Source organism: Larus michahellis, chromosome 4, assembly GCF_964199755.1.
Source record: "Larus michahellis chromosome 4, bLarMic1.1, whole genome shotgun sequence".
NCBI lineage: Eukaryota > Metazoa > Chordata > Aves > Charadriiformes > Laridae > Larus > Larus michahellis.
Window position 1 is genome coordinate 77963430 of NC_133899.1, and position 25735 is coordinate 77989164.

The window sequence follows — 25735 nt, forward strand, 5'->3', positions numbered from 1 at the left end:
GTGGCAAAATCTAGTATTATGCCATCATGCAGGCTAATGGGAATTTATTCTGCCGTACTGAACACTGCTGTGCTTGCTTTGAATATGTATTGTCACTCTGATTTGTCCTTGTAGTAAATGCATCTTATACTCTAACAGTCACGTTTTGTCAGAAGTAAAAAAGTTCAGTAGCCCATACTGGGCTTTAGTACAGTCAAGATGACAACAAAATACAAGGATGTCATTAAACTGCATATATTATAGAAAACAGGTTTACTTTGCATTTAAGTCACATTTAATACAAGACAAGTTGGTCTGAAACTGTGAACTCATTCTATTTGGAACAAAGTATGGCACAGATTCCCAATACCTATGGACATTGTGTAAATAACACGATTTTCCTCTCTGCAATGATTATCAATTCGCCAAAAATAGTGTAACAGTCAAAAGGGAAGAGTGAAGGAAAACACATTTAGGAGGAGAAATAAAAAATGTCTAAGAATTGAAAATAAATGACTTTTGTAAGAAACTTTATTTAACTTCATTTTTAAAAATGCATTCTCTCCTCAGAACAAATGCCTCCGTTTAAAAAAAAAAAAAAAAGACTGCAGTAGCACACACTTGCACTCAAAAGGAAAACATGCAAAACCGATGGCTGAAAAAATTCTGCATAAAAATCCAAGACTTCAGGCAAAAGTTTGCCCCCATGTGCCTTTAGGGACCCCAGACCATCAACAGCTTTCAGTGCAATGTCTCTTGCTTCCAATTGGTGGGGAAACATATGGCAGAAGCTTGTCTTCTGACAGCTACACTCTCCCAGATGTTTGAAGCAAAAACAGTCTCAGCTGTATTTTAAAATATCACTGTTAAACTGTTGCAGAAAGTACAAACAGAATTCAATAAAACTGTCAGAATCCAGTGAAGAAAAACGCTTGAGTTCTACCCTGTGCCATACACATCTTAATAAAAAAAAATTAGACAGAAAAACAGATTTTATTAATACACCCTCTTTAAATTTTTTATTTCTGAAAGCAGCTCTTTACGCAAATCAAAAGCAGTTCCTGAGTAACTGCAGTAAACAGTGTCTTTTTAAATATTTTTGCGCCTCAGCTCTTCTGTTTTGGTTCTTCCTTGGTTTTTTTCCCTAGTTTTCAAGTTTAATCTCAGTTCTTTTTCGAAAATGTGCAAGTTCAGTTAGCATCGTTTCCAGAAGTCCACAGCTTGCAGGTCTTCCTGCAACAACTATAAGATCTGCACATATGCTAGGTTGTACTCCTATACCTATTGCAGATTTTGCTCTCAAACCTGTACAGCATGCATTTTCACGTCTTCTTCAGCATACGCCGGGACTGCCATGTATGGAACTTATTGTAGGCCGTCTGCAGCATCTCTTCTATATGACTTACCAACTGAAACATTAAGAGGGAAAAAAAAATGTCCCAGCTACTGGAAAGCAGATGCCCTCCCCTCCCTTTCTTTGGTCAGATACTCAGTTGGATTCTTCCTTTTATTCACTAAGAGTAATCTCACTAAAATCAAAGAGGTATGCCAGATAAAGAGAGAAAGGGCCTTGAGGCTCTACTGCAAAGTATCTGTAGAGGGAGCAGTTCAGAGGGCTACTAAGCTGAGCAGGTCACAGGGAAGTGACACTTGATTGTGCTGTCTGTTCGAGTATGTAGTCTGTGACCACTTCATGTCTGACATGGTGGGATACCGTTTTGAAGTTGCTAAAGTTCCACTTCATGGTGGAAGTGAAAAACAAAACATGACTTCCCCTTTATATCGTCTCACTTGGGTAACTTCAAATTATAGTTCTTGACAGTTTTTGGAATTACTCCACAAGTTATACAGGGAGAGAAAACATGCATAACTGTGTACCCCATTTCCTAGTTAACAAAAAACTTAAAATGCCCTAGGATAAGAGGTAACAAAGCTACCATACTCTGATAATTACGATTCAAATTAGTAATAATCACCTACGTAATTAAAGAGTATTTTCCCCTTACATTTGTGCTTAAATACTGTCTCCGAATCTTTTCTTGGAATGGGCAGAGCTTTGTAACCTGAAATCTTTCCAAGTTGCTCCTCATTTTCACAACCTGAGAGAGACACAGAAACCAGTATTATAATCACTTGTACAGAAGTTTCATTTCCTTTAACAAATTGTTCTTCAACAAAACACCTCGTACCTAATTCTGGGGGCTACTTTATGTATAGTTTGAGGAAGAAAAGTTGTTAAAATATCAGTCTCTAACAATCCTTGAGTGCGTATTTTGAGGCAAGTGCAATATGACTGGAAGTGCAGTGTGCCACTGCTATCATTATTAGTTTAGCATTAAATACGATAACAAGATATTCACAGAACCATCTTTTTTTGCTCCAAGCAAAGACCGTACCATGGACTTTCAGGCCACATTTTGCAGCAGAAAATCCAACATATCTGAATGCAAATTTTTATCTTTATAATGCCTATGAGGTCAAAAGAAAGAATAGCAACAGAAAAATAGTTACAATCAGATGCCTGGCTGTAGGCAGACACCTCTTCTTCAAGGCAACTTTGTTCTAAAAAGCAGCGTCTGTTTTGAAGCTATGACTGAGTGATTTTTGCAATGGATAGAAGAATAAGGAAAACTTTATTATTACTGTCACCGCAGAGGTTACGTCTTAAGAGTTGGGGAAGGGAGGCTTTAATTTGTGTGTTTTAAACTGGCGATGAAAAATCTGCAGCTGGACTATAGCTGACCATTCTGTTTGAAACTATCTTACAGCAACTGCTCCTGAAGGGGGCTAACAGGCATGCAGCAACAAGGCTGATTTTAACCTATAGCACCAGCAGAATTGCTGAAAAAAAAGTAGCATTTTACATTGTTTTGTGACCTTCAGCTTTAGGGATGAGGAAATGCTGCACTGGTTTAAAGCCTACGTACGAGTTCTATACTTCCAAGTTAATGACAGTCATGCCAAGATCTGGCCACATCACAACCAGGGCCACACTAGGAAGCTCTGCCTTACCTTTTCTTCTAGGAATGGTGTGTTAACAGGAAAGCAGGACCAGAAGTGTCGTAGCAGTTCCCCTACTGCCACGTACAAGTGTTTTAGTTCAGACTGAACGTCATTTGGCACCATCTCTGCAACAGGAAAAAGATTGTCACATCACTCAAAAACTGTCACGTGAAAATCAGAATGCAAGGCTGATGAAGGAGTTCATTAATAGACATTTCTACTAGAATCACAGAAAGGTTGGCTGGGAGGGAACACTGAGGTGCCTCACCCCTGAAGGAGGACCATCAGCAGTATTAGGTCAGGTCAGCCGCTATTTATGGCTATATACTTGGAAGCTTATATATTAAAAAAAGGGAGATTTATGCCAGGCAAAGAATGGGCAAACTTAATCCAGGATTAGAAGCAGTATATTTGTATTGTTCCAACAGTGTGGCAGTACTGCTTCTGGGACCAGCACCCCGTTCTCCTCACAGCGTGGTACTAACTACTGCGTGGTGGATACTGCAAGATTTTCTCTCTCTTATGTTGGCAATAAGAATATGGTCACAGCATGTGGAAGGTGAAAGATCCAAGCAGGAACAAGGAACTGTATCCAAGATCCTCTAGAAGAAGAAAGGGCGACAGGGTTCAAGAACAGGAAAGAAACCACAACTGTAAAAACCAAAGGCAAAAAGCACAAGCAGTCATTCAGGATGACAGGAGCATAGTGAATAGCGAACTCTAGAATGAGGCGGTTTTAAAATAAATTAAAAAAAAAAAATGGTGATCAGGCTCAAAGTGGAGTGTACCACTCAGTATGTCAACTGGGATCAGTAAAAAAGCCTCACTCCCGACTGCTGACTCCTTTCAGTACCATAAAGAACTCATACTTGCTTTTTCAGCTGTCTGAATTAGTTTCTGCTGCTCTTCAGAGCAAGTAACACAAGTTAAAGTGGAAAACCGTTATAAACCCTGCTTGTGACAACAGGGATTCATCTGCTGTGAAACTAAAGAGAAAGGAACTCAAACTGGCAGGAATGTGACAACAGGGAAAGGGGTGGTTGAATGGAGATGTGAGAAGGAGGGGCTGTCTGGTTTGCCCTTGCAGTCTAGAATAAAGTTGTCCTTTTCCACAGCAAGCTGTGTATCTTAAATGCAGGCCGCAAAAAACCTAGTTCCAGACAATTATCTAGACCTCACCTCCTTAGAGCTTTCCCAGAATATGCCTTTATTTTCCAAACTACAGGGGGGAAAAAAAAAAAATCAGAAAAGAGAAATGCTGAAGAAGCAAAACCCATTATCTGTAGGACTGAGTATCAAGTGTATCCTTCATCACTTGGTCTGTAAAATTTTCTTATTCACTTGCTTCAGTACTGGTGTAGCCAGTACCAGCCTCATGGTGTGGCTGGGTGGTTGTTTTTCTTTTGTTGCTGTAACCCAGTATTATTCCAGCTACGTGTTTCTATAATTTCCTTTATCACTGTAACATATTGTAAGAGGGAGATGAAACAGCAAGCCAGGTACTGCTGTATAATGCAATAAGATACGATTAAAGTATTATACATCCTAAAGCCTTACGGTTTATGGCTTGCTGTGTTCCACCCTGCATAAGTGCTCCTCCAGGTGACAGGACTGCAATAGTGCTAGTAGCATCACCACTTGAAAGAACCTGAAGGGAGAGAGGGAACAAATATTTCAGATCGCTTTTTCCAACAAAATCTTTTTAAAATAAGTTGTATTTGAACTCCCATGGCAAAGATACGCTTGAGAAGATACAACAGAAGCTCTGATGAAGAGTCCGCTCTTCTCCAGAATTAGACATAGTACCTTCAAGTGATACAGCTCATGTTTTCAGTGAAAGCTCTCCAATTAATTACAGGCAAACAAACCTTTTCTTTAGCTAGTATGTGAACTGGCTGTGCAGCTACTTTGAAATGAGACAGAGAATTACTATACTGAAATGTGACACGTTCACAGTTGTGGCTGCTTTACTTAGGGCCAAGTCTAGGTTGATTCACAGAGGAAGCTGAGATACTGGCTGGGGAGACTGGCTACATGGCTATGCTGCCCTCCAGTTGCCAGGACAGAGCTGCTGTGCAGCCCACAGTGAGATTGAACATCCTACCTACATGTATTTAGGAGCGAAAGACCCGTTCAGTTACAAGCCTGCTTACTATGACCTCCTAAGATGATTACATCCTAAATTTCACAGGGTGGGATCAGTGACATCAGCCTGTGCTTCATGGCGCACGACTGTCCTGCTTTACTACTTTTACCATTTCCTCAAAATGATATGGTAACAGTAGAACGTAACTCTGAATATCAGCAGCGACTCCATTTCCTATCGTTTAGATTTTAAACACAATAGCTCAGAAGGTATTGCCTAAAGTTCTAAAATAACATAAAACTATTGGAGACAATAAAGTTTACCCTGAAAAATTAAAATTCCAGTAGATGTGAGACACAAGATTATACAGAAAGCAAGATGGTAATATCGAGAAGGGAATTTTTTTGAGTATTTTTACATACCTGAGTTAGTTTGGGTACATATGCTTCCATTTCTTGCCTAATACTATGAAAAGAATTAATTATATCCTGACTGGTTGCATATTGCTGTGACTGAATTGGAGTTGGACCATGATAATACCTGTGAGATCAGAAAAGGAGAGAAAAGTGTATTAACAGGAGTGTTGGTACAACAGAGGCCAAACTCAGTAGACAGTTCTTCAAACGTTGACAATTTTAGATGCTTTGCAACTGCTGACACGAGTATCTAAATCTTACTTATTGACAAAGTAAAATACATTGCCACATAGGAAGAGACTGGGTTAGGGATGATATGGCAGCAAGATAAGAGAAGTGCTATCCGTGCCACCTAGTTCCAGGAATATTGTTAGAATGGAGGAATTCACAGGACTTCCAATTGAAACCAAGTACATGAAGTTTGGTGGACATTTGGAACTGCGCTCTTTCCTGTGGTATCACTCCTTTTCTGAAGTTATATCTATGGTTCTCAAACTCAACAGTCTAGAAAACAAGAGGACTATTACTACAAAAACACTAGCGCAGCGAGCAGTCCAAACTATCCCAACTGGGCTTTTTTTGCCTGAGAGTGGATTTTCCTTGGAATTGTATGTATTTTCACATGTAATACATACATTTTTCCACTGTAAGCTGCCACAAAGTGCTGAATCATGAGTACACGTCTGTCAGACTTTCACAGAAATTACATGTCAAAGCCCTTCAAGTGGGCTTACAAAGACTTAAAACTTGCTGAAAAGCAAGATGAAATCAAAATACAAATTTAAAGGGGAATTACTTGGAAGTTGGTTTATGCAGGAGTTCATATTAGGTTTTTAAACTTAGTCTAACCACACTGGAGTGTGGCACAGTAGAGACTAAATCAGCTGATTCTGTGTAGGCTGTGATGAGACCTGCTAGATTGAATATGCTGAAATAGCGGTGCATATTTTGTTAACTTACCTATCAGACTTCTTTAAGTTTAGTGCAATAGTTTTAATGCTATTATTCTTTGATAAATCTTCATATTCAATGGACTCCTGCAGTTTCACCTAAAATAAGCCAAATGATTATACACATTACTAATGAGGACACAATTCGGTGCATCTAGTGCCTTTTTTTTTTCTCCAGTTCACTGAGTTTGAGCGGAAGGGTTACTAAAACCTTAAAGAAAATGAAAGTGTGGAATAGTTCATGTCTACCCTCCAGAGGGAGCAGTGCCCGATATTCTTTAAAGTCTGCAATTTGGAAGTCTTGGCACTACCACTTTTTCTGCAGATTCTGGCCAAAACTTGCAGTCCCTGCCACTTCCAAGAAGTGCTCTGCTATACATAGCTCATTCTTTGTGCTCTCTGTTTATGTCCATCTATCTCTGCATTAGCAGAAATAGTAATGGTTTAATGGCTGGCGTGTAAGAGTGTAGGGCTAAAACCATAATAGTTACCCAAGCGATTTGGTGACAGCAGAGCTAGAGCATTAGTGGCGAGAGGCACAGTGATATCAGATTTGTACAGTGAGAAAACTACTTTTGAAGTCTCCTACTCTCATGCTACGCTTTCACTTATCTTCTCAACACATTTATTCTAGTCCTGGTATATTGCTTACTCCCCAGTAAAAAACATAGCTTTCAGGAAAGCCAAAGCTGTTGACCACCTCAACATTTAACAACACGTGTATTCTACAACCTTTTCTCACAATATACAGGGGTTTTTTGAGTCCTCTTGGCCTTTTCTATTTAGGCTGTCAACTCTAGCAAGAGTATTCAATTCAGTTTTGTAGCAATTACAGTACTCTCTTCTACCTTGTTAGCTGCTACGGTTAGTCTAAAACAGGCTGTTGCCCTGTATTTCAGTGCTCTGGGCATCACTACGCTTTGTTTAACCTCGCTTCAGCTTCTGACCTTAAACTGGCCGTGTGCCAGTTTAATCATCCCCTCTGCAGACAATATGCTTCACAGGTTAATACTGGTGCTTGAACACCATTATCTCTTTCAGATGGATGTTCTCTAGAAGTTTTCAGGTATTTGGGGAAAAAAAAAAAAAGGGGGAGGGAGGCAAAAATAGAACTGCACTGAGTGGAAAGAACCGGATTTCTGGGTCCAATCAGAAGCATGTTGGAAATTTTCTACCTTCACTGGGCACTACTGAAGAGATAAACAGAACAATACTTCAAGGTGTAATTTATTTGTGTTTACTAACAGAGGTACAAAGCTCCTTACAGGCCCTCAGGTTCTTATTCTATATACTTACAAGCAAAGCTACATAAGTGTCACTTCAGATGCATCATAAAACAAATAAGGAACTCTCATCAATCTTTTGAGACAGAGCTTCCAGTTCCATTCAACTGGAATTACATCAGCTAACTTTATACCTTTTTAATTGGTGGCTGAAAGAAATCTGAATCCCTGGAGTTTCCATCCGTACTGCTGGTCTCACTGTAATGGTCATTTTGTGCTTCTCTTAAAATAGAGAAACAGCATTAAGAATTCACCTCACAGGAAACTTAAGATATAAGCTAGAGACAAAGTAAATACATCTGTTTCAAAAAAATTATATACATGTTCATATACTGTATATCAACTTTTTTCCCTTTATGTCTTCATTTCTAAAAGTTGATCTAGATAGAAGGAACAACCTCTTCAAATAACCCTGTTTGTCAAGGGGGAAATTCAACAGCGGGGGAGGGTGCTTCTCCCTCTCTTCAGAAATAGTAGCATGCCAACAATGCAAGTGGGACACAGCAAAATCATGACTAAATTAGAAACATTTTGCATACACACTTATGACAACCAGGTATTAGAAGAACCATGGGAGCCCTGAGATACTACTGTTTCAGAATGAAAGCTATTGTTTTGTCTCTTTCTGAACTAAGAATCAGAAACACACATTACCCAAAAGAGACTGTTTGAGGTCCACTGTTCAATTTGTGCAAGACAGAAGAGCAACATGAGGGAGCACAGCTACACACAAGCATTTCCTTAAGATCTCACACAGGTAAGATCTGTAGGATTTGCGAGTAGTAATCATTTGGTAGTTGTTTATAAACCAGTTGTAAAGTAGATTTCACATCAAACACGTTTCATGCCTCTTTTAAGAAGTTTCATTTCTGAAGGTTACTGTAAATATACATAACCAGCTGATACATTTTTTTGGTCAGGGCAGGGTACTGCACTGGAGGAATCTTTCATCTGATCCACCCACACCACGCTGTTCTTTTGCTTCCTCATTTACTTATGTCCATGCACAGCCACTACAGGAAGCCCCAGCAGACCTGCTCCTGGAAGGCAGGCAATAGGAACTCCCTGCACACTACTTCTGCAGAATACTACTTCTGCAGCCTTCCCCAGGACCACAAAACTAAGGCAGACACATCCTCTCCTTTTTTGATCTGCTTTGTACCATAACAACTCAGCTAAAAATAGCGTTTGTCATCTCAGACAGCTCTGAAGAACTTTTATAAAGTCAAATGGAACCTAAAGGTATTTTCATTTCTAGAGAAAAATACTTCATTCTTAAAAATTAATAAAAGGTTGGATGAGTAATTGAAGATATATTTTCCTTTTGGAAATTCCTTAAAATTTGTTACAAAAAAGCTTTTACACAACATTGAAACTTACTGTTTCCTGAGGCCAGCTGCAAGGACCATGGCACTATGATGATTAAAGCGTTTTATAATGGCAGCATTACTACTTTCTCTAGCGGATTTTGAGGCATTTGATGTAGAGGCCACAGGAGCAACACCATAGCCCTACAAAGAAAACAACATTAGGTACCTCCTGCCCCAAAACCACAAAGATGATTCTGTTTTCCATTGAGTCAAGAAGCCCACGTGCCACCTCCTATGAACTTTATTGTGTGTTACTGCATCATCATCTGAAGCAGTAATTTCCTACCTCCCCCTGCCATTACTTTATGTACTTTGAAGAAACTCCACAGACTATTCTGCTAGCACTTGGCAGTTTAGAGGTGTCGGAGAAAATAAAAAAATTCTTAAACACGTAGTTTTATAAGACCATGATCTGTTATAAGTAAAACCAGAATGGCTTAAAAAAAATTGAAGGATCACCTGTACAAAGCAGACAGGCACTGATGGCAAATAAGACCTAGCAATTGTTTTACTGACCTCTTTTTAACATCTTGTGGGACACTAGCAGCCCACAGGCTAAAAGACACCTGTCAGGAGGATGTGATACCACTAGGAATTCAAAAAACCTCAAGCCTTAATGTTGGCAGCGTTCCCCCATTACCAGGTGGCTGAAGGCAGCTCACTTTACCCCATGCTCAGTTTCATGCTTGCAGTTAACCAGTCTCAAAAGCAAACTAGGGCAGTTTGCACAGCACTTCAAACATACCTATCCTAAACTCCTAGTCCAGTTTCAGACTTAGCTTTGTACAATCTTACCAGGAAAAAACCCAAACAACTTAGACATGCAGCATCATTATTAATTACAACTCAACAGTTTAAGTTAAATCAAATGCAGAAAAGTCCATCTATAAGTTATTTCACATTATGGTACACCATTTACAACAATTGTTTTAATTTGTACTTGGAGGCAGGTAATAGTCTAAGTTAGTCATATTTTTAGCAAAACATGGTATTTAAAGCTAAACAAAGAAACCTTTGTAAAGTGTCATTAAAATAAAGCTGAATCAAATAGCAATATTCAAAGTGAGAACAAGTGCAAAGACTTTTTCCTGTTTTGTGCTACTCTTCTGTACATTGTCACAGCTTCTAAAAGTTAGGAAGAAACCAGAAAGTTCAGTTCAGACAAAAGAGCCATCCAAGTGAAGCAATAATTCTTTAAATAAAGGAAGTCTTGCTTTTATACACAGTACACTAAGGCAGACATCTGAGGCATATACAGGTCCATCGGCCCAATTTCAATTTCTTTACACACATACAAGCATGTAAATGTTGACTACCCAACCATAGCAGCAGCCTAGTAAGTGATGTGGTTTAGAATTAGCGTTTGTAGTTATTTTAACAGGAAATGGACCCATTTTCTCCTTCAATGAAAGTAAGGGTGGGTGGGAGGGTGGGTGTTTGCCGAGTACTTACTTCATCTAATGTTTTATCTTCCAAAGCTGTTAAATCTATCAGAGGGTTTTTCACTCCTTGAGACACCATTGCTTTTAACCCTGTATAAAACAAAGAAAAAAACATGAAAAACTGTATCTAAACAAATAGGAATAATTGTGGGATTATTAGATTGTAATTAACCTTTAAAAGGAGAAGACAGAGGTTCTGCAGATGCCCAAGTATCACTGTGACTACAACTTTCAACCCCTTTCAAAGTTCTATTTAAAATAAACAATAAACTTGGCAAGTTTACAATAACTGTAAAAGATCATCCTAGTAATTAGCACAGTTTTCATCAACTTCTACACATCACTGAATACTGTTTAGTAAAAAAAAAAATAATTGAAGATACAGTAATATTAGTTGTGTTAGTGGTAACTGGGAAGCCTTAATTGTGTGTTTCTTCTAATTTCAGCACTGTTTTGCTGCCCTGTCTTGGGTAGAATGGTAATTTATATCCGGCGATAGCTTTTACTTGTGAAGGGCTGTGGATTCCTAATAGAATGCTTTCATTAGTCAGAATATGTATTAAGGAATGGTGTTAAGTCATCTCAACTCCCCACACTTCTGTATCATCACAAACCTACCTCAGAAGTTCAATAAAAACTTAAGTCAGATAATATTCTAAGATTTCAGATTAAAATGGCTGACAGAGAACAGGGATGGCAACTCCTCTGAAAAATCTTAAACAGGATCTGTATTTGTCTGTTACTAAAAACTGATCTATAACAAAAGCTATACCTGCTGTAATTTGTGCACATACCACAAAACAACGCTTTATGTGAACAAAGTTATTCCATATTAACTGATGGTAGAGCATAATCGATCTAGCATGATAGTATGTTATGGAAATTATGGAAATTACGGAAAAAGTATGTTATCTACCTTGACCTTAGCAAGGCTTTTGACACTGTCTCCCATAACATCCTCATTAGGAAGCTGAGGAAGTATGGGCTAGACGAGGTGACAGTGAGGTGGATCGAGAGCTGGCTGAGTGACAGAACTCAGAGGGTTGTGATCAGCGGCACAGAGTCCAGTTGGAGGCCTGTAACGAGTGGTGTCCCTCAAGGGTCAATACTTGGACCAATTTTGTTTAATATATTCATTAATGACCTAGATGAAGGGACAGAGTGTATCCTCAGCAAGTTTGCTGATGATACCAAGCTGGGAGGGGTGGCCGACACTCCAGAGGGCCGTGCTGCCATCCAGCGTGACCTGGACAGGCTGGAGAGCTGGGCAGAGAAGAACCTAATGAGGTTCAACAAAAGCAAGTGTAGGGTCCTGCACCTGGGAAGGAAGAATGCCACACACCAGTATATGTTAGGGGCGGACATGCTGGGAAGCAGCTCTGAGGAGAAGGACCTGGGGGTCCTGGTAGACAGCAAATTATCCATGAGCCAGCAGTGTGCCCTTGTCGCCAAGAAGGCCAATGGCATCCTGGGCTGCATAGGGAAGACTGTGGCCAGTAGGTCGAGGGAGGTCATTCTCCCCCTCTACTCTGCACTGGTGAGGCCACAACTGGAGTACTGTGTCCAGTTCTGGACTCCCCAGTTCAAGAGGGACAGGGAACTACTGGAGCGAGTCCAGCGTAGGGCAACCAAGATGATTATGGGACCGGAGCACTTCCCTTATGAGGAAAGGCTGAAAGAGCTGGGACTCTTTAGCCTGGAGAAGAGAAGGTTGAGGGGGGACCTGATTAATGTTTACAAGTATCTAAAGGGTGGGTTTAAGGAGGACGGAGCCAGGCTCTTTTCAATGGTTCCCAGCGACAGGACAAGGGGCAATGGGCACAAGCTAGAACATAGGAAGTTCCGTTCAAATACACGGAAAAACTTCTTTACAGTGAGGGTGACAGAGCACTGGAACAGGCTGCCCAGGGAGGTTGTGGAGTCCCCTTCTCTGGAGATTTTCAAGACCCGCCTGGATGCAGCCCTGAGGGATGTGCTTTAGGCAATCCTGCTCTAGCAGGGGAGTTGGACTAGATGATCTCTAGAGGTCCCTTCCAACTCTGAAGATTCCGTGATTCTGTGAAATTATTACAGATTTACTGTTGCATGAGTTATGATAAAAAGCATTTCTAGTGCTTTCCACTTTTGAGGCCCGCATGGATGAACAAAGGAGCTCAAGCACCTCAAACACAAAAAGGAAGCCTACAGAGGGTGTAAGCAAGGACAGGTGGCCTGGGTAGAATACAGAGAAGTTGTCTGAGCAGCCAGGGATCAGGTTAGGAAAGCTAAAGCCCTGATAGGCAAATCATGTCTGACAAATTTGGTGGCCTTCTGTGATGGGGTTACAGCATTGACAGATATGGGAAGAACATCATCTATTTGGACCTGTGCAAAGCATTTGACACTGTCCCGCATTACATCCTTGTCTCATCTTACATCCTACTCAGTGGATAAGGAATTGGCTGGATAGCCACACTCAAAGAGTTGTGGTCAACAGATCAATATCCAAGTGGAGACCACTGATGAGTGGTGTTCCTCAGAGGTTGGTATCAGGAGCAGTGCTTTTTAACATATTTGTTGGCAACATGGAGAGTGGGATTGAGCACAGCCTCAGTAAGTTTGCCGACGACACCAAGCTGTGTGGTGTGGTCGACATGTTGGAGGGAAGCGATGCCATCCAGAGGGAGCTGGACAGGCTTGAGAGGTGGGCCTGTGTGAACCTCATGAAGTTCAACAAGGCCAAGTGCAAGGTCATGCACATGGGTCAGGGCAGGGCAATCCCAGGCACAAATACAGGCTGGGTGGAGAATGGATTGAGAGCAGCCTTGAGGAGAAGGACTTGGGGGCGTTGGTTGATGAGAAGCTCAACATGAGCTGGCAATGTGTGCTTGCAGCCCAGAAAGCCAACCATATGCTTGGCCAGCAGGTGGAGGGAGGTTATTCTCCCTCCCTACTCCACTATTGTGAGACCCCACCTGGAGTATTGCATCCAGGTCCGGAGCCCCCAACATAAGGAGCACATGAACCTGTGACAACAGGCTGAGTTGGGGTTGTTCAGCCTGGAGAAGAGAAGGCTCCAGGGAGACCCTACAGCAGCCTTCCAGTACCTAAAAAGGGCCTGCAAGAGAGGTGGGGAGGACTCTTCATCAGGGAGTGTAGTGATAGGGTGAGGGGTAACGGTTTTACACTGAAAGAGAGTAGATTTAGATTAGATATCAGGAAGAAATTCTTTACTGTGAGGGTGGTGAGACACTGGAACAGGTTGGCCAGAGAAGCTGTGGATGCTCCAACCCTGGAGGTGTTCAAGGCCAGGCTGGATGGGGCTTTGAGCAGCCTGGTCTAGTGGGAGGTGTCCCTGCCCATGGCAGGGGGGTTGGAACTAGAGGATCTTTAGGGTCCTTTCCAAACCAAACCATTCTATGATTCCAAAGGCTAATTTGTTTCAAGAAATACACTCACTATCAAACATGCTAAGAATAGCAAAGTGATAGCTAACTTTCAGTGACAATCTGTAGCTTTCATTTTACAGTTCAACAAACAAGATGCCCAGTAAACGGACATAAAGAAAACTTTTTACTTCAGCTTTGCTAGGTTTACTAGCTACACCTTGAGTGTTGTGCTCTATGATATATGTAAGACTGTAGCAGCCTACTGCAGAAACAAAGTCAAAAAGCTTACCTTTTTCATCCAATTTGGCACATTCCGCAAAGAGGTCTTTTGAGCCTGTATTGAGCCTGTCCCGATGGAAATAATGAGACTGAAAAAATCGTGTCCAGAATTCCCTCTCGGTCATGTTATGTGGAACATTTTCTGCATATTTCATTTTCACTGTGAAAAAAACCGATAATAATTACACACTGTTCCGCAAATCTTAATGTGGTATTTTATGTTAAAATTTCCTTGCGTGCTTCCTTACTTTCTGTCTAATGCTGCCTTCATTTATGCCAATTAAATGTAAGGGAATGCAGTAGTTAAGCATGAGTAAATAGGTACTCTCTTCTGCCCTGCAACGCTAGCTAATGCTTTGAAAAGAAATGCATGTAACCGTAGTGTGAATACTCCAATTTGAATTGCACACACACAAGAAGTCCGATTTGCCAGAGTTCTAGTTATTCTCAGAATGGATCTAGTCTTTTTAACCTGGGGCCAAAATGACTTGGTGTTAAGTGTTCAACAATAGTGCTGGGGAACAATGGCAATCTTTTCCTCCCAAAGGTGATTTAATGAAAAATAACAATTAATTGAAATGCTGAGTAGGAAAGTATCATGGGAGTCAAGAAACTACTCACAATTTAAAAAAAAAAAAGTCAACACAACAAGTTAAAATGTTTTAATTTAACGAAATCAAGTTTTCATTTCAAAAGCATGTTTTAACACATGCTTTTTTCCATCCCTCAGACAAGGCAGGGAAAATCATCCAGAAGACTGAAGATACGGTCCTTTATACTTCCAGGTTCAGACTAACATCCTAGTCCTCCCACTGTAAGATAGTAAAAAACAAATATTAAATGCATGTATTTGTTATGTAAATCACTCTTCTTACCTGCAGGATATGTTCGAAATATGGATTCAATGATATCCGAAGTCAAATTATACCTCAGACCATTGCAGCCATCTGTTTGAGGCCGTACATCAGCCTAAGAAAAAGCATAGAGGGAGGAAAATCAGTCATATCTGAATGCCTTCTGTAACTGGGAAGGAAAAAAAAATGGCATCTTGCAATCAAATTCTGCTGCAGATAAAATAATCTTCCTCCTCCAAAAATCCATAGCATATTTGATCATAAATAGGTATTTTTAGAATGAGAAATGAAAGAACATGCATTAATTGCTTTATTATACTTGCCACTTAAGGGATGATTCAACAAATAGACTGTAAGCTTTAGAAGACGAAAAGCAAAGACCACTCCTACCAGTCAAAATAAGGTATGTTTTGTTTAATATACCCTTGTTTCAAAGTAAAAATAGGCATGCTTATTGTGTATGCCTAATCGTTTGTTGTTTATTCAACAATTCTTCTAGTGAATAATCAGTGATAATAATGAAGTGACAAAAAAGGATTTATGGCTCTTAGATCTTATTTTCTTATACACTAAAAGCACCTCAGTATAATTGATAAATAACATCAAATTTAAAAACTGAGAGTAAGCCTTCGTTAGAACTTGCAAGTTAGATCTCAGTGATCTCTTTAGGAAGCTCTGGAGCGAGCAAGCTCAGTCCAATTCTCAGTAACAGGAAAAAGTACATGATTGCGTATGCTGCTTCCTTTTCTTCCTTTTTCTGTATCACCTTCTTCCCAGGGAAACACTCATTCTGAACAGAGCCAGATAGTTATTTTAACTTGAACTAGGACACACAAATATCTGAAGTTTTCTTCACAAATGCGAAGTACACAAACACAACCAGTTATTTTAAGAAAGCTTCAGTTTTGAAGGTTCGGGTTTGGTTGGGTTTTTTTTAAATGTTAATGCGTAAGAATAACGAGAGACAGGAAATCAGAGCCATCAGGTTCATTTGGTAACTGACTGAGGTATTTCTAGGGGGAAAAAACAAGTCCTTGTACAGCAGTTAAGTCAGAAAACAACTCCCACCTCCTCTTTCCCTCCCAAACCCTTGACACGTACACAGTCATTACAAAGGTAGAAACGGGATTCCAGCTAAAGAGTCATAATCTGTATGAATTTTGTTGCCGAAGCAGAAACTTGTCTCTGTGGGAGGAATCTGAAGATTGTACCTGGATTACTTTTAGACTGCACTGAGATTACTGATGCATGGTTTCTACAAATGGGGAACATAACTGAAAGTTGGGGAAAGAGAGATGAAACAAGCTTTCAGATACACCCATTGTTCTTCAAGTAGCTGAAAGCATGTACTGGTTTAAAGAAATTGGGGAGGGCATAAAACTTTTTGTGCGGAAAGTCTTTGCAGCTTCATTTATGCATATCAATGCTGCAATAGATACTTTTTTTTTTTAATTTATAGAGTTAATACACTGTAATCTAGTGACTGAAGGTTCACCATTATTCCTATTTTATGGAAGGCAGAGCAGCAGTATAAACACCATCTGCCTGTTGTCAATTTAAAGGCCAAATTGAGCATCTTAAATTGACAAAGTTTTGAGGTTGCATATTTGTGTAGAACTTTTTTCCTCTCCTTTACACTTGGAATAGTCTAACAAACATGCAGAGAGATGTTGAGGAACCAGGAAAGAACAACATTAAAGTACACGGGAAGAAAGTATATGAGCAGAACTCTCACTTTCCTCAATTTGTTTGCTCTAAAACCCTTAAAATTAGAGGTTCAACGTACCAGAAATGCTGCGGAGATGCCCACATCCTGCTTGCTAGGTGCTGCAGAATTATCCCCTGCATTCAGGCTTAAACGGTTGGCCCAGAATTCTTCAGCACTGATTACTTGGCTCACAACAAGGTCTTTATAGAGCTGAAACAAAACAGGATCTTCTTGCAGCATTCTGGTAAAAGAATGTATTGAATAGAATTGAAACGCTGCAGAATAAATCACTAGGATTTCCATAACTAACATGAGTTCACAAAAGGAACAGAAACCAACTTTTCTTTCAAAATGCTGTGTATTTCTTAACAAGACTGTGTAAACAACCAGCCTCAATAGCTATATTTGTTTCAAAAGACTTAAAGAACTAAAAAAAAAAAGTTTAAAGAATAGCATTAAATGCTAGAAAACAGTAATGACTAGGAAAAAGTTAATGTGGGATTAACATCTTGTCCTAAAATGTTCTGTGGTGCTCTTGTGTCTTTGCACATCCAGGACTGACGTCTCCTGAAGTGTAAAAGCACAATGAATTTTCTTGAACTTCCATAACAAAGGTCTTGGCAGGGGGCGAAGAAATTTCAGCACTATGCAATTCTTGTTTAAGATCTTAAAATTCAGTAGCTACAGGTCTCTATTCTAGTGCAAGCATACAAATTAGAAAACATGCATGGGATAAGATACCTTAAAACACACGTTATCCCGAGTTGTTTGTTCATTTAAGTTTCTGTTGGTTTCTTAACTATCACATGTAGCACAAGTGCTACAGAAACATTCAGTATCACTGTTACTATCCAAAATGCAAAGAGTGTATGCACCCGAAACTTCAGTTAATTCATGTTTAAGGAGCTTTTCATACAGCTGTATACCTAATTTGAAACCCACTAGGGTACTTTCAGGGAAACTTGCATGTGTGTTCACAATCAGCTAATAACCTAAACACTCTTCAGCATGTACCTCAGGGTCTGGATCATTTGCAAACAAACAAACAAAAAAGACATCTTATGAATACATAGTATGTGGTCTAGGGGAGAACATGGATAAAGTGCATTCTGGACTGAATGAAAGTCTATAGCTGCTCTAAGGATGAAGTGGAAGTGAATGCTTTGTGGCAGAACATCCCTATTATGTCTTAACCACTAAGGTTTTTCCAGTTTTTCTTGTTGGTACAAATATGGATTAGTGGCAATTCTTACTCATTAGCGCAGCAGGAAGCAGTCTGTTATTCTAACTATTTCATTAAAACTTGGAATTTTGGTACATACCTGACCCCCACATATCAATAAATGGGAGGCAGTGCCACAGGGATTGTGGATGAAGTACCCTTCCAAAACAGGTGGAAACTTTTTTGCCCCATCTGTTGCAAATTAAGCTAATGAAGCCCCATCACTAGACCTGGACTTCTAATTACCAACAGAACAGACTATGCCTGAGTATGTGCAGAGATTCTGGCTTTTCTGTAACTGGAAAAGCTCTTAATGGCACATGGCATAATACTGTAAAACTGCATTTAAGGATACAAAGATTCAGAGCTAAGACTGCTCATGTACACTGTCAGAAATAAGGCCCATAGCATAAAGAAACTAGTATGCTAATAGTGCCAAAGCAGTCTGCACTGCTGTAGATCCTAGTGGTCACTGCAGTACTGGAACCAGTTAATCCTAGATGTGTAAGAGCTCCAGCACAAGTGTTCTCGCCCTTCTGCTGGGAAATCTATGTTTTGAAATTCTAGCTTTAACTTACCTAAGTTCAAAGCTAGACCAGTCTTTGGAAACAGAGGCTAGCAGATACAGGATTCACAGCAGATCCTATAATGAAGTGAAACTCATCTGGGGAGAGGCAGAGAAGGGTGCTCTGTGGCCACGTGGACTGGTTTAACACAAACATTTTAAAGGAACGGAAGCGTATTTTAAAAGCCCTCTTGGGAAAAGGACTTAGGTCCTAAACATCTTCTCAAAATATATTTTAGAATAAACATCTCATATGCCAAATAACAAACTACTGCATCTCAAGTTAGATGCATGAAAATACCTAGCAATTTAGTAGAGTATAAAAAAACACCAGGAAAGAAGATTTGAGGGGGAAGAGGTTATACAGGAAGAAAAAAAAAAAAAAAAAATCACAAATCAAGGAAGGTGATAACTTCCGGAAAAGAGGAAAAAAAAAAAAAAAAAAAGTCTTTCAAGCAGCCTTTCTAACCAATACATATATATTTAAGAAGACTAAAGAGACGGACTGCCAGTTAGGTGCTTTCATCTCATAACCATGGATAACAAAGATGGGGTGGCAGCCGGGCTGGCTGCCTTTACACCTCAAGACATGTCACTGAGAACACAAGTATAGTTTCAACATGTTACAGTTACGTAAGCCTCAAGGAACTGCCTCTAAATTGAAAGCCGAAGATTTTCACTAGGGAAACAAGTGTCGTAGCAGTAACAATGTGGCAATAACAACTGTCAGCAGAAATACACTATAGATAGGCCCAAAAAACTTTAAGGCTCCTTTCCCTTTACCTGTTCTTCTCCTCAAGTTCTTTATTAGCTTTCCTTTTGAACTTGGGCAACAGTTGTTGAAGAAGATCCTTTACCGCGTCTCGCTCCTTCACTGCTGTGCTTTCATTGGAGAAGTGAAAGTTGGTTGTGTCCCCTGCGTGCAATACTAGCTGAAGCTGAATTTTAGCTTTACCTTCTGGACTGATTTTCTGGCCTAGATTACACAGAAAGTATTAATTAGCAACAGACACTGAGCTTATACAAGAAACTCTCTTCACTAGAACATTTGCTTATAAGCAGTCATCCAATTAAATACTATTATCCTGTGTGTGAATTCCAGCCATGAAAGTGGAACAGTCAGTCTTCCCCTTAAATTAGTTTGAACCCTGCACCTTGTCTCTAAAACACAAGACACAGACACCAGTAGCCCATTGCTCAGTATCCTTCAGCTACTGTTCAGGAGCCCTAATTCATCTTCGCATTCTCCATTAAGAGAACTGCTACAAATTCGATTGTCATCACTTGGACACTTTAACCTGGTACCAATCCAGGTGCTGCTGAAAGGTGACAACCTCATTCCCCCTTTGCACTTCTTCCTGCTGCCTTTCTTGTACAAGTGTTAGCGTTCATGCAGCAAGCCGAACCAAGGAACTGATCCACTGAAAAGTAAGTCCCTTTTGTTTTTCCAGCTGGACCAGTTCCCGCACAAAAGTGGTAAGAAAGCAGATGCAGGGTCGGGTAACAGCACCTCTGTTGACAGCTGGTTTCAAGTGGTGTGGTACGTACATTTAGCCATTAGTACTCCCAAAGTCGATCCCCAAGGCCTCCAAGGTGCTATTACACCCTTGTGACTCATACAAAAAACCTAACTCCTGCTTCCTTTCTTGTAACCAGAGGGAGCAGAGGCTAGAACAACTACGTTTATGGACTGTTGTGTTATATGGACTTCAGCGTAGCAGTGCAAATGGCACTAAACTAACTTTGGATTCTACCCCTTTCTTCAGTGCAAGTGGGAGGACCAGAACGAGATGTCACCACTAAATCATTGTCTCTATTACACATGTACAAATACCCACCCCGCCTTTTTTCAATTTTAGATGAAAAAATAGAACATCTTTCATCTACGTTAAAAAGACTTCAATGACTATACATGTAAATATTTAAAATATAACCTGCTTAAACTTAAGTTAATAGCTAAATAAAACCTTCACAAAGTTGACTATTACAGGTGAACCGAGCTTTTAAATTTGTTATCACGTTCGTATTTAAGAACAGCGTATTAGTTCTGATTCATCACACACACTTTTGATCATGCTGCGATACTTGTATATGACTTTAAACAGCAATAATCACTAAACTTTTACAAAGTGACACATACAACTTTCTTATTGTTCCTTCTTTGGCACTACAGCACGTGGAATATGAGCACTAACTGGAGCCAGAAAGGCAGCGTGCTATAGACATTTACTATTCAGTTTTGACTTGCAAGTACTCTGCTATTGCAACAGCAAACACTTATTTGGAATGTTACCGGTTAGGCCAAACTACAGATCTAGCACTTCTGAAGCTATGGTCTGTTGGATGAAAATAAAACAGCAAGGTCCATTTTATACGAAAATTGAAACAGCTTTAGCTGCATAGTTTTAACAGATGACATGCCAGATAGTTTCTGTGTTAGACCCTGAAAATGCTATACTCTTCTCAACCCTCCTCCCACCCTTCCCTCCACAAGCATATGGCATAGATTATTTTTCTGTTCAATTTATTGCAGAAGTTTATCAAAAGTTACTATTAAATGCAGTATAACTTAAACATCTGGAGACTACAGAAGTTCTGCAGTAGCATCCTTAATAAACTGGTGATACTTCACCATGGTCCTGATCTCTGCTGCTACACAGAACAACCTAGTCAAAGCTCCAGATACTTGCAACCTTCCTAACTTACCTACTGGTGTTTTCCAGCAAAGAAGCTTTGGGTTGCATTTAAACATTTCTCAAAATACTGTTTACTAAGCTGGAATAGGAAAAGTGTTCACTTACATTTTATGTCTGCATACATATGGCTGACTGTGAATCGGTCTTTGCCTTCAGGTGCCCATGCTATCCTTTCAGCCATAAGGTAGAGAGCTCCATCCTGCTTCTTCTGACGTACCTTCTTTACAATCAGTAACACTTCTTCAGATGACGTTGCCATTGTGGCTATAAGGAGCTATTAAAAACATACAGTTGAGCTGATTAGTATAATTGTTTTTGCTGTAACTCTTTCACTACTCCTTTCTACATCAAAACATTAAACCCCACATTTACTCATTAATGCCTGCATCATTTTTGAAACATTCCAGATAAACATGCTCCCCTCTGTCAGCGCAATCTGCGAATTTATTTAAACAAGATATCGCTAGCTACCTAAACAATTCATCTAATGATATTGCTGATACTGCTTTTGCTCCAATAAAAGAAGCCAAATCTTACATTTAAGCTGATAACCAAATTTTCCTGTTTTAACGTTCCTTTACTGGTTTTTCAAGTTCAGAATACTCAAGCTAAGCAATGACATAAATTCCAAATCTCCTCTGGCATTTGGCAGCAATTCCCTTCTTCAGTGCGAATGGCAGATGTTAAGTCATTTCAGAAAGGGAAAGGATACTAGGTATGTAAAAAATCATGGATTTTCAGTTCTCTGTGCTAAAGATAAGGTAGCCCTGTTACACTCCTGATCTTATTGTGGCCGTTTTTGCCCAAGGCTCGAACAATGCTTTGTACACTTGATTGCAGCTGGCCAGTTTCCTACCCCTCTCCCCCAAAGTCCGAGGGACTGATGTTATACCTGCTTCAACACCATGCTAATTTTGTGACCAGTCTCACATCAACAAGCCTTTTGATACTTGCTGCATTCTTCTCCCCAGCAGTCACTATCACTCCTCTGTACAGGTTCACCCTACAGCCTTAAATTTCTCAAGAGATTAAGGATGCCGCAAGTATGACTACATTCTATTAAAATACTGTCATACACCTATCAAAAAATTACATCTTTGGTATGGTTGCTGTAACTGTATAGTCTGACTGACTTTACTATTGATATGTAAAATAGTATTTTCCAATGTTGATATGCACGTTTCATGTGGTTTAGAATACCTGTAATATTTGCTGGGCCCTGCATCAAACTTCAAACAGTAACCTGCATCAGCTATTGCACTACTACTAAGTGTCACAAAATGATAATTCTAAGCACTTAAATTCACATACTTTTTTTTTTTTCTTTAAAGAAACAGCAGCAAGATGGGATATTTTACTCTGAAGATCTAGGAAGCAGCATAGCATTCTGTTCAGCAGAAGTCTTACAAGCCCATTTCCGAAATGAGTTAAGTAAAATACTACATGGAAAAACTTAATGGCAAAAGGGCTCTGCACTTAAGCTTTGCTCTTTCATCATTTCAGTCTGCCAAAGCTTTGCCAAAGACTTCAGTGACGTGGAGCTGAACGTGGGGTTTCACATCAGCATCACTGCAGCAGTCACTAGAACACGCTGTGCCACATTCAGATCAGCTCTGCTAATACTTCTCTCTCAAAGAAAACTGCATGGCACGATTTCAGGGCTGTTTCCTAGCATAATCCATTACAGTCTCCCCAGCAGCATTATTCTCTCTCAGTGGTATTCGCACTACCATTTTATGTAGTTTCCTGTTGCAGGTCTGTAGCCTCTCATCAGCACCTTATCCTTACCGGAAAAAGGCAGCTGGCCACAGACCCTAATACACTAGAAACCTCAACATACGCAAGACTAAGGATTTGGGCATTTTTCTCCCTTTGTTACTTTACAGTCCTTTAAGGTCATTATTATCCAACACAGTAGAGGCAAAGCCACAGAATGCAAAGGAATTAAACCTGTACTGAACAGAAAGAAAAAGGAAAGCATTTCCATAGTCAGGCTCATTCTGATGCAAGTTGATTTGCTTTTCTACCATGCTATTTCACCCACCTACAACCAGTCTTTCAACTAGGGAAGAAAACGATCAGCAGCTAGCAACTTCTTCTTTACAACCACGGTGCTTCTAGCACACTACCCTGCAGTGTGCAATCTGTGAATGCACAATTATCCCACAAGTGGCTCATTCTACCTTCTGAGAGGGTGAACACACTACCTCACTGCTGTTCTTATATATATCATTGCCGTGCTCCCTTTTTCATGCAGTAATTTATGGTGGCAGTAGGATGATACAATTCACAAGCACAGTAAGCATTACCCAGAATGGAGAAAACCCGGAGCTGTCTTTTGAACAGTACATCAGAAAGAATAAAAAACATACTAATAATGAGGATTTAGGAAAGTTGCTGTCTTTCACTAATGAAAACAAGATGGCTTCTTGTTACAAGAAGTACAGGAAAAATTCTAAAATAGAAATCTTGCCTAGCTGCTAGAAAAGCATGAGTATGGTCTCCTACCGACTGCAGAGGGGAAAGCTACATCCTCACTCAGCACACACGGTACACCAATCATTTTCTTTTCTTTTTGGACACCTAAGGCTTACTATGCAGAAGGGCGAGAGCCATCAATGGTCTATTCACTCCTGCCCAAATCTCATAACCTCTATATTTAACAACTGAAGTTTCCAGGAATCAGTACTGCGGATGATGACACTGCTGCTTCAAGGGGCTAGAACTGCAACACATATATGAAGAAATTCTGTTATTTTACAGCTTTACGTGGTAATTTTAATCTGATGCTAAAAGAATAATCATTACAGTTCTTCAGCTGCAAGTTTTGGAAGATAGACCCTTCTCTGCTTTAAGTACCTTCCAGAAGAGGAAGGTCAGACACAGTATATTCTAAATTCCCCAGCAGTAGCGCTTTTGAAGTGATGGTTAATAGTCTGAAAAGCACTTGGATCAACCAGTAGCCCTAATCCATGGGGTATGACTTGTCATCAAGCCTGTCTTGAGAATGTTAATTTCAGCTGCAGTTTACAACTGTCAAGGTCTATCAGGAAGCTTCAGTGCTGGCACAAAACCAAAAAAGAGGTGCTGTTTGCTTATTCACCTATAACCTCTCCCCTCCTAGCTCTGTGGGAGCGAATGCAGCTTCTGGAAATACTGTCAAATTACAACAGCTATCCTTGCTCTAACATAGTGGCTCTTCCTATCCACTTTTAAAACCAGGTACCTCTGTTCCTTACACCACCTGTTCTCAACGCTCTCCATTACCAGCATTTCACTCGTCTCGTCTTTCCATGTGCTTTTGTCAAGTTCTAAGCAGAAACAGAGGAAACCTTTACACAGTTTAATAATCAGGATTATTGTCAGGCATGGGCTGGCAGGCAAGCTCTGACAGATTTGATGCAGGCCTTGCTGCTAGGTTTCTGACCCGACAGGGAACAGCAGAATATCTACACGAATGGCCCAGACCGAACCGCAGAGGCGCGAGTGTGCAGCCGGGCCCCGATGCTTCACCCGCACAGCCCAGGGACTCCTGGGGGGTCCGGGAGCCATGAGAGCAGCACCCCGAGGGGCAGCGGCGCAGCTGGGGACAGAACACAGCCCAGCAGAACGGGCAAGTGCGAGCAGTACCGCCTGCCTCGGACACCAGCGGGCTGAAAGAACCCAGCTGGCACCCCCGAGGGGTCACCCCGGCCTCCCTTCCTCCGCATCACCTGCGCTCCCTGGAGCGCTTCTGCCGGGGGCGAAACGGGCCCGGGGACAGCCCCTACGGCCCCAGCAGGGCACTGGCGGCGGCCCGGGAAGGCGCTGCGAGGGCACCTCTTTGTCTAGGGCCCGCAGCCGCGGCCGAGCGCTCGGGTGAATCCCGGTGCCCTCCAGCCACGGTCCCGCCAGCGCCGCGCTTCCATCTTCCCGCCACCCCCCTCCCCCGGGGGGCTGCCGCCGCGCCTCTCGGTGCCTTCCCGCACGGCACCCCCGACCCCTCCAGGCCGCCGCCGTTAAACGGCGCCGCGGCTAGGAGCGGGCAGGGAGGAAGAGCGGGAGGCCAAAGGCCGCCGCGGCACCACCGCAACGCGCCCGGCCCGCCGCAGCGCTCCCCCACCATCTCCGGGAGGGAACCGCCGGGGCCGGGCGGCGGATCGGGCCCCGCTGCCCCTCACACACACACACAGGCAGAGCAGCCGCCGCCACCACCGCCTCCCCATCCCCCGCGCCGGCGGGATCCTTACCGTGCGGGCGGCGGCAGGGACCTGCTCCGGGCCGGCGCGCTGTCTGCTGCCGGCGGGAGGGGCCCGGGGCGGGAGCGGGCGCTACGGGGGTCGGGCCGCCGCCGGGGCCATGGGGCGGGCAGGGGGCGGGCACGTGACCGGAACAAGCCGCGGGGAGGGCGGGGGAGGGGGGAAGGCGCCTGCCTCACGTGACAGGGGAACGGGCCGCCGCCACTGCGCGTCCCCTGCGGTCACGTGGGGCAGGCCGGCTTCCCCCCCTCCCGTCCCCCCTCCCCGCTCACGTGA

At 41.6% G+C, this 25735-nt stretch overlaps 1 protein-coding gene across 3 annotated transcripts; it reads right to left on the reverse strand.

Annotated features, from left to right (window-relative positions):
- Window positions 1-492: 492 nt before the first annotated feature.
- GTF2H1 (general transcription factor IIH subunit 1) lies at window positions 493-25682 on the reverse strand. 3 transcript variants are annotated; one of them, XM_074585787.1, is made up of 15 exons: window positions 25451-25682; window positions 21327-21495; window positions 19309-19501; window positions 16817-16979; window positions 15052-15145; window positions 14187-14336; window positions 10540-10619; window positions 9098-9228; window positions 7852-7939; window positions 6445-6533; window positions 5491-5608; window positions 4540-4630; window positions 2992-3107; window positions 1986-2078; window positions 493-1388 (listed from the first exon to the last, which is right to left on the reverse strand). In XM_074585787.1, the coding sequence occupies exons 2-15, from the start codon at window positions 21478-21480 to the stop codon at window positions 1302-1304; spliced, it is 1647 nt and encodes a 548-aa protein (XP_074441888.1). In that variant the 5' UTR covers window positions 21481-21495; window positions 25451-25682; the 3' UTR covers window positions 493-1301. The 3 variants fall into 3 exon arrangements, with proteins under 3 accessions (XP_074441888.1, XP_074441891.1, XP_074441890.1); XM_074585790.1 differs by lacking the exons at window positions 7852-7939; window positions 9098-9228 and having other exon boundaries at window positions 25451-25590; XM_074585789.1 differs by lacking the exons at window positions 6445-6533; window positions 7852-7939 and having other exon boundaries at window positions 25451-25590.
- Window positions 25683-25735: the final 53 nt, after the last annotated feature.

Bases quoted from the DNA above. Each gene is read 5' to 3' on its own strand.
- GTF2H1 (XM_074585787.1), bottom strand. From the start codon at position 21,480: ATGGCAACGTCATCTGAAGAAGTGTTACTGATTGTAAAGAAGGTACGT. The intron at 15,146-16,816 runs GTACGTTGAACC...GCTTTTTCTTAG, and splicing joins GCATCTCCGCAGCATTTCTG to GCTGATGTACGGCCTCAAAC. The intron at 14,337-15,051 runs GTAAGAAGAGTG...TTTTTTTCACAG, and splicing joins ATTTCGAACATATCCTGCAG to TGAAAATGAAATATGCAGAA.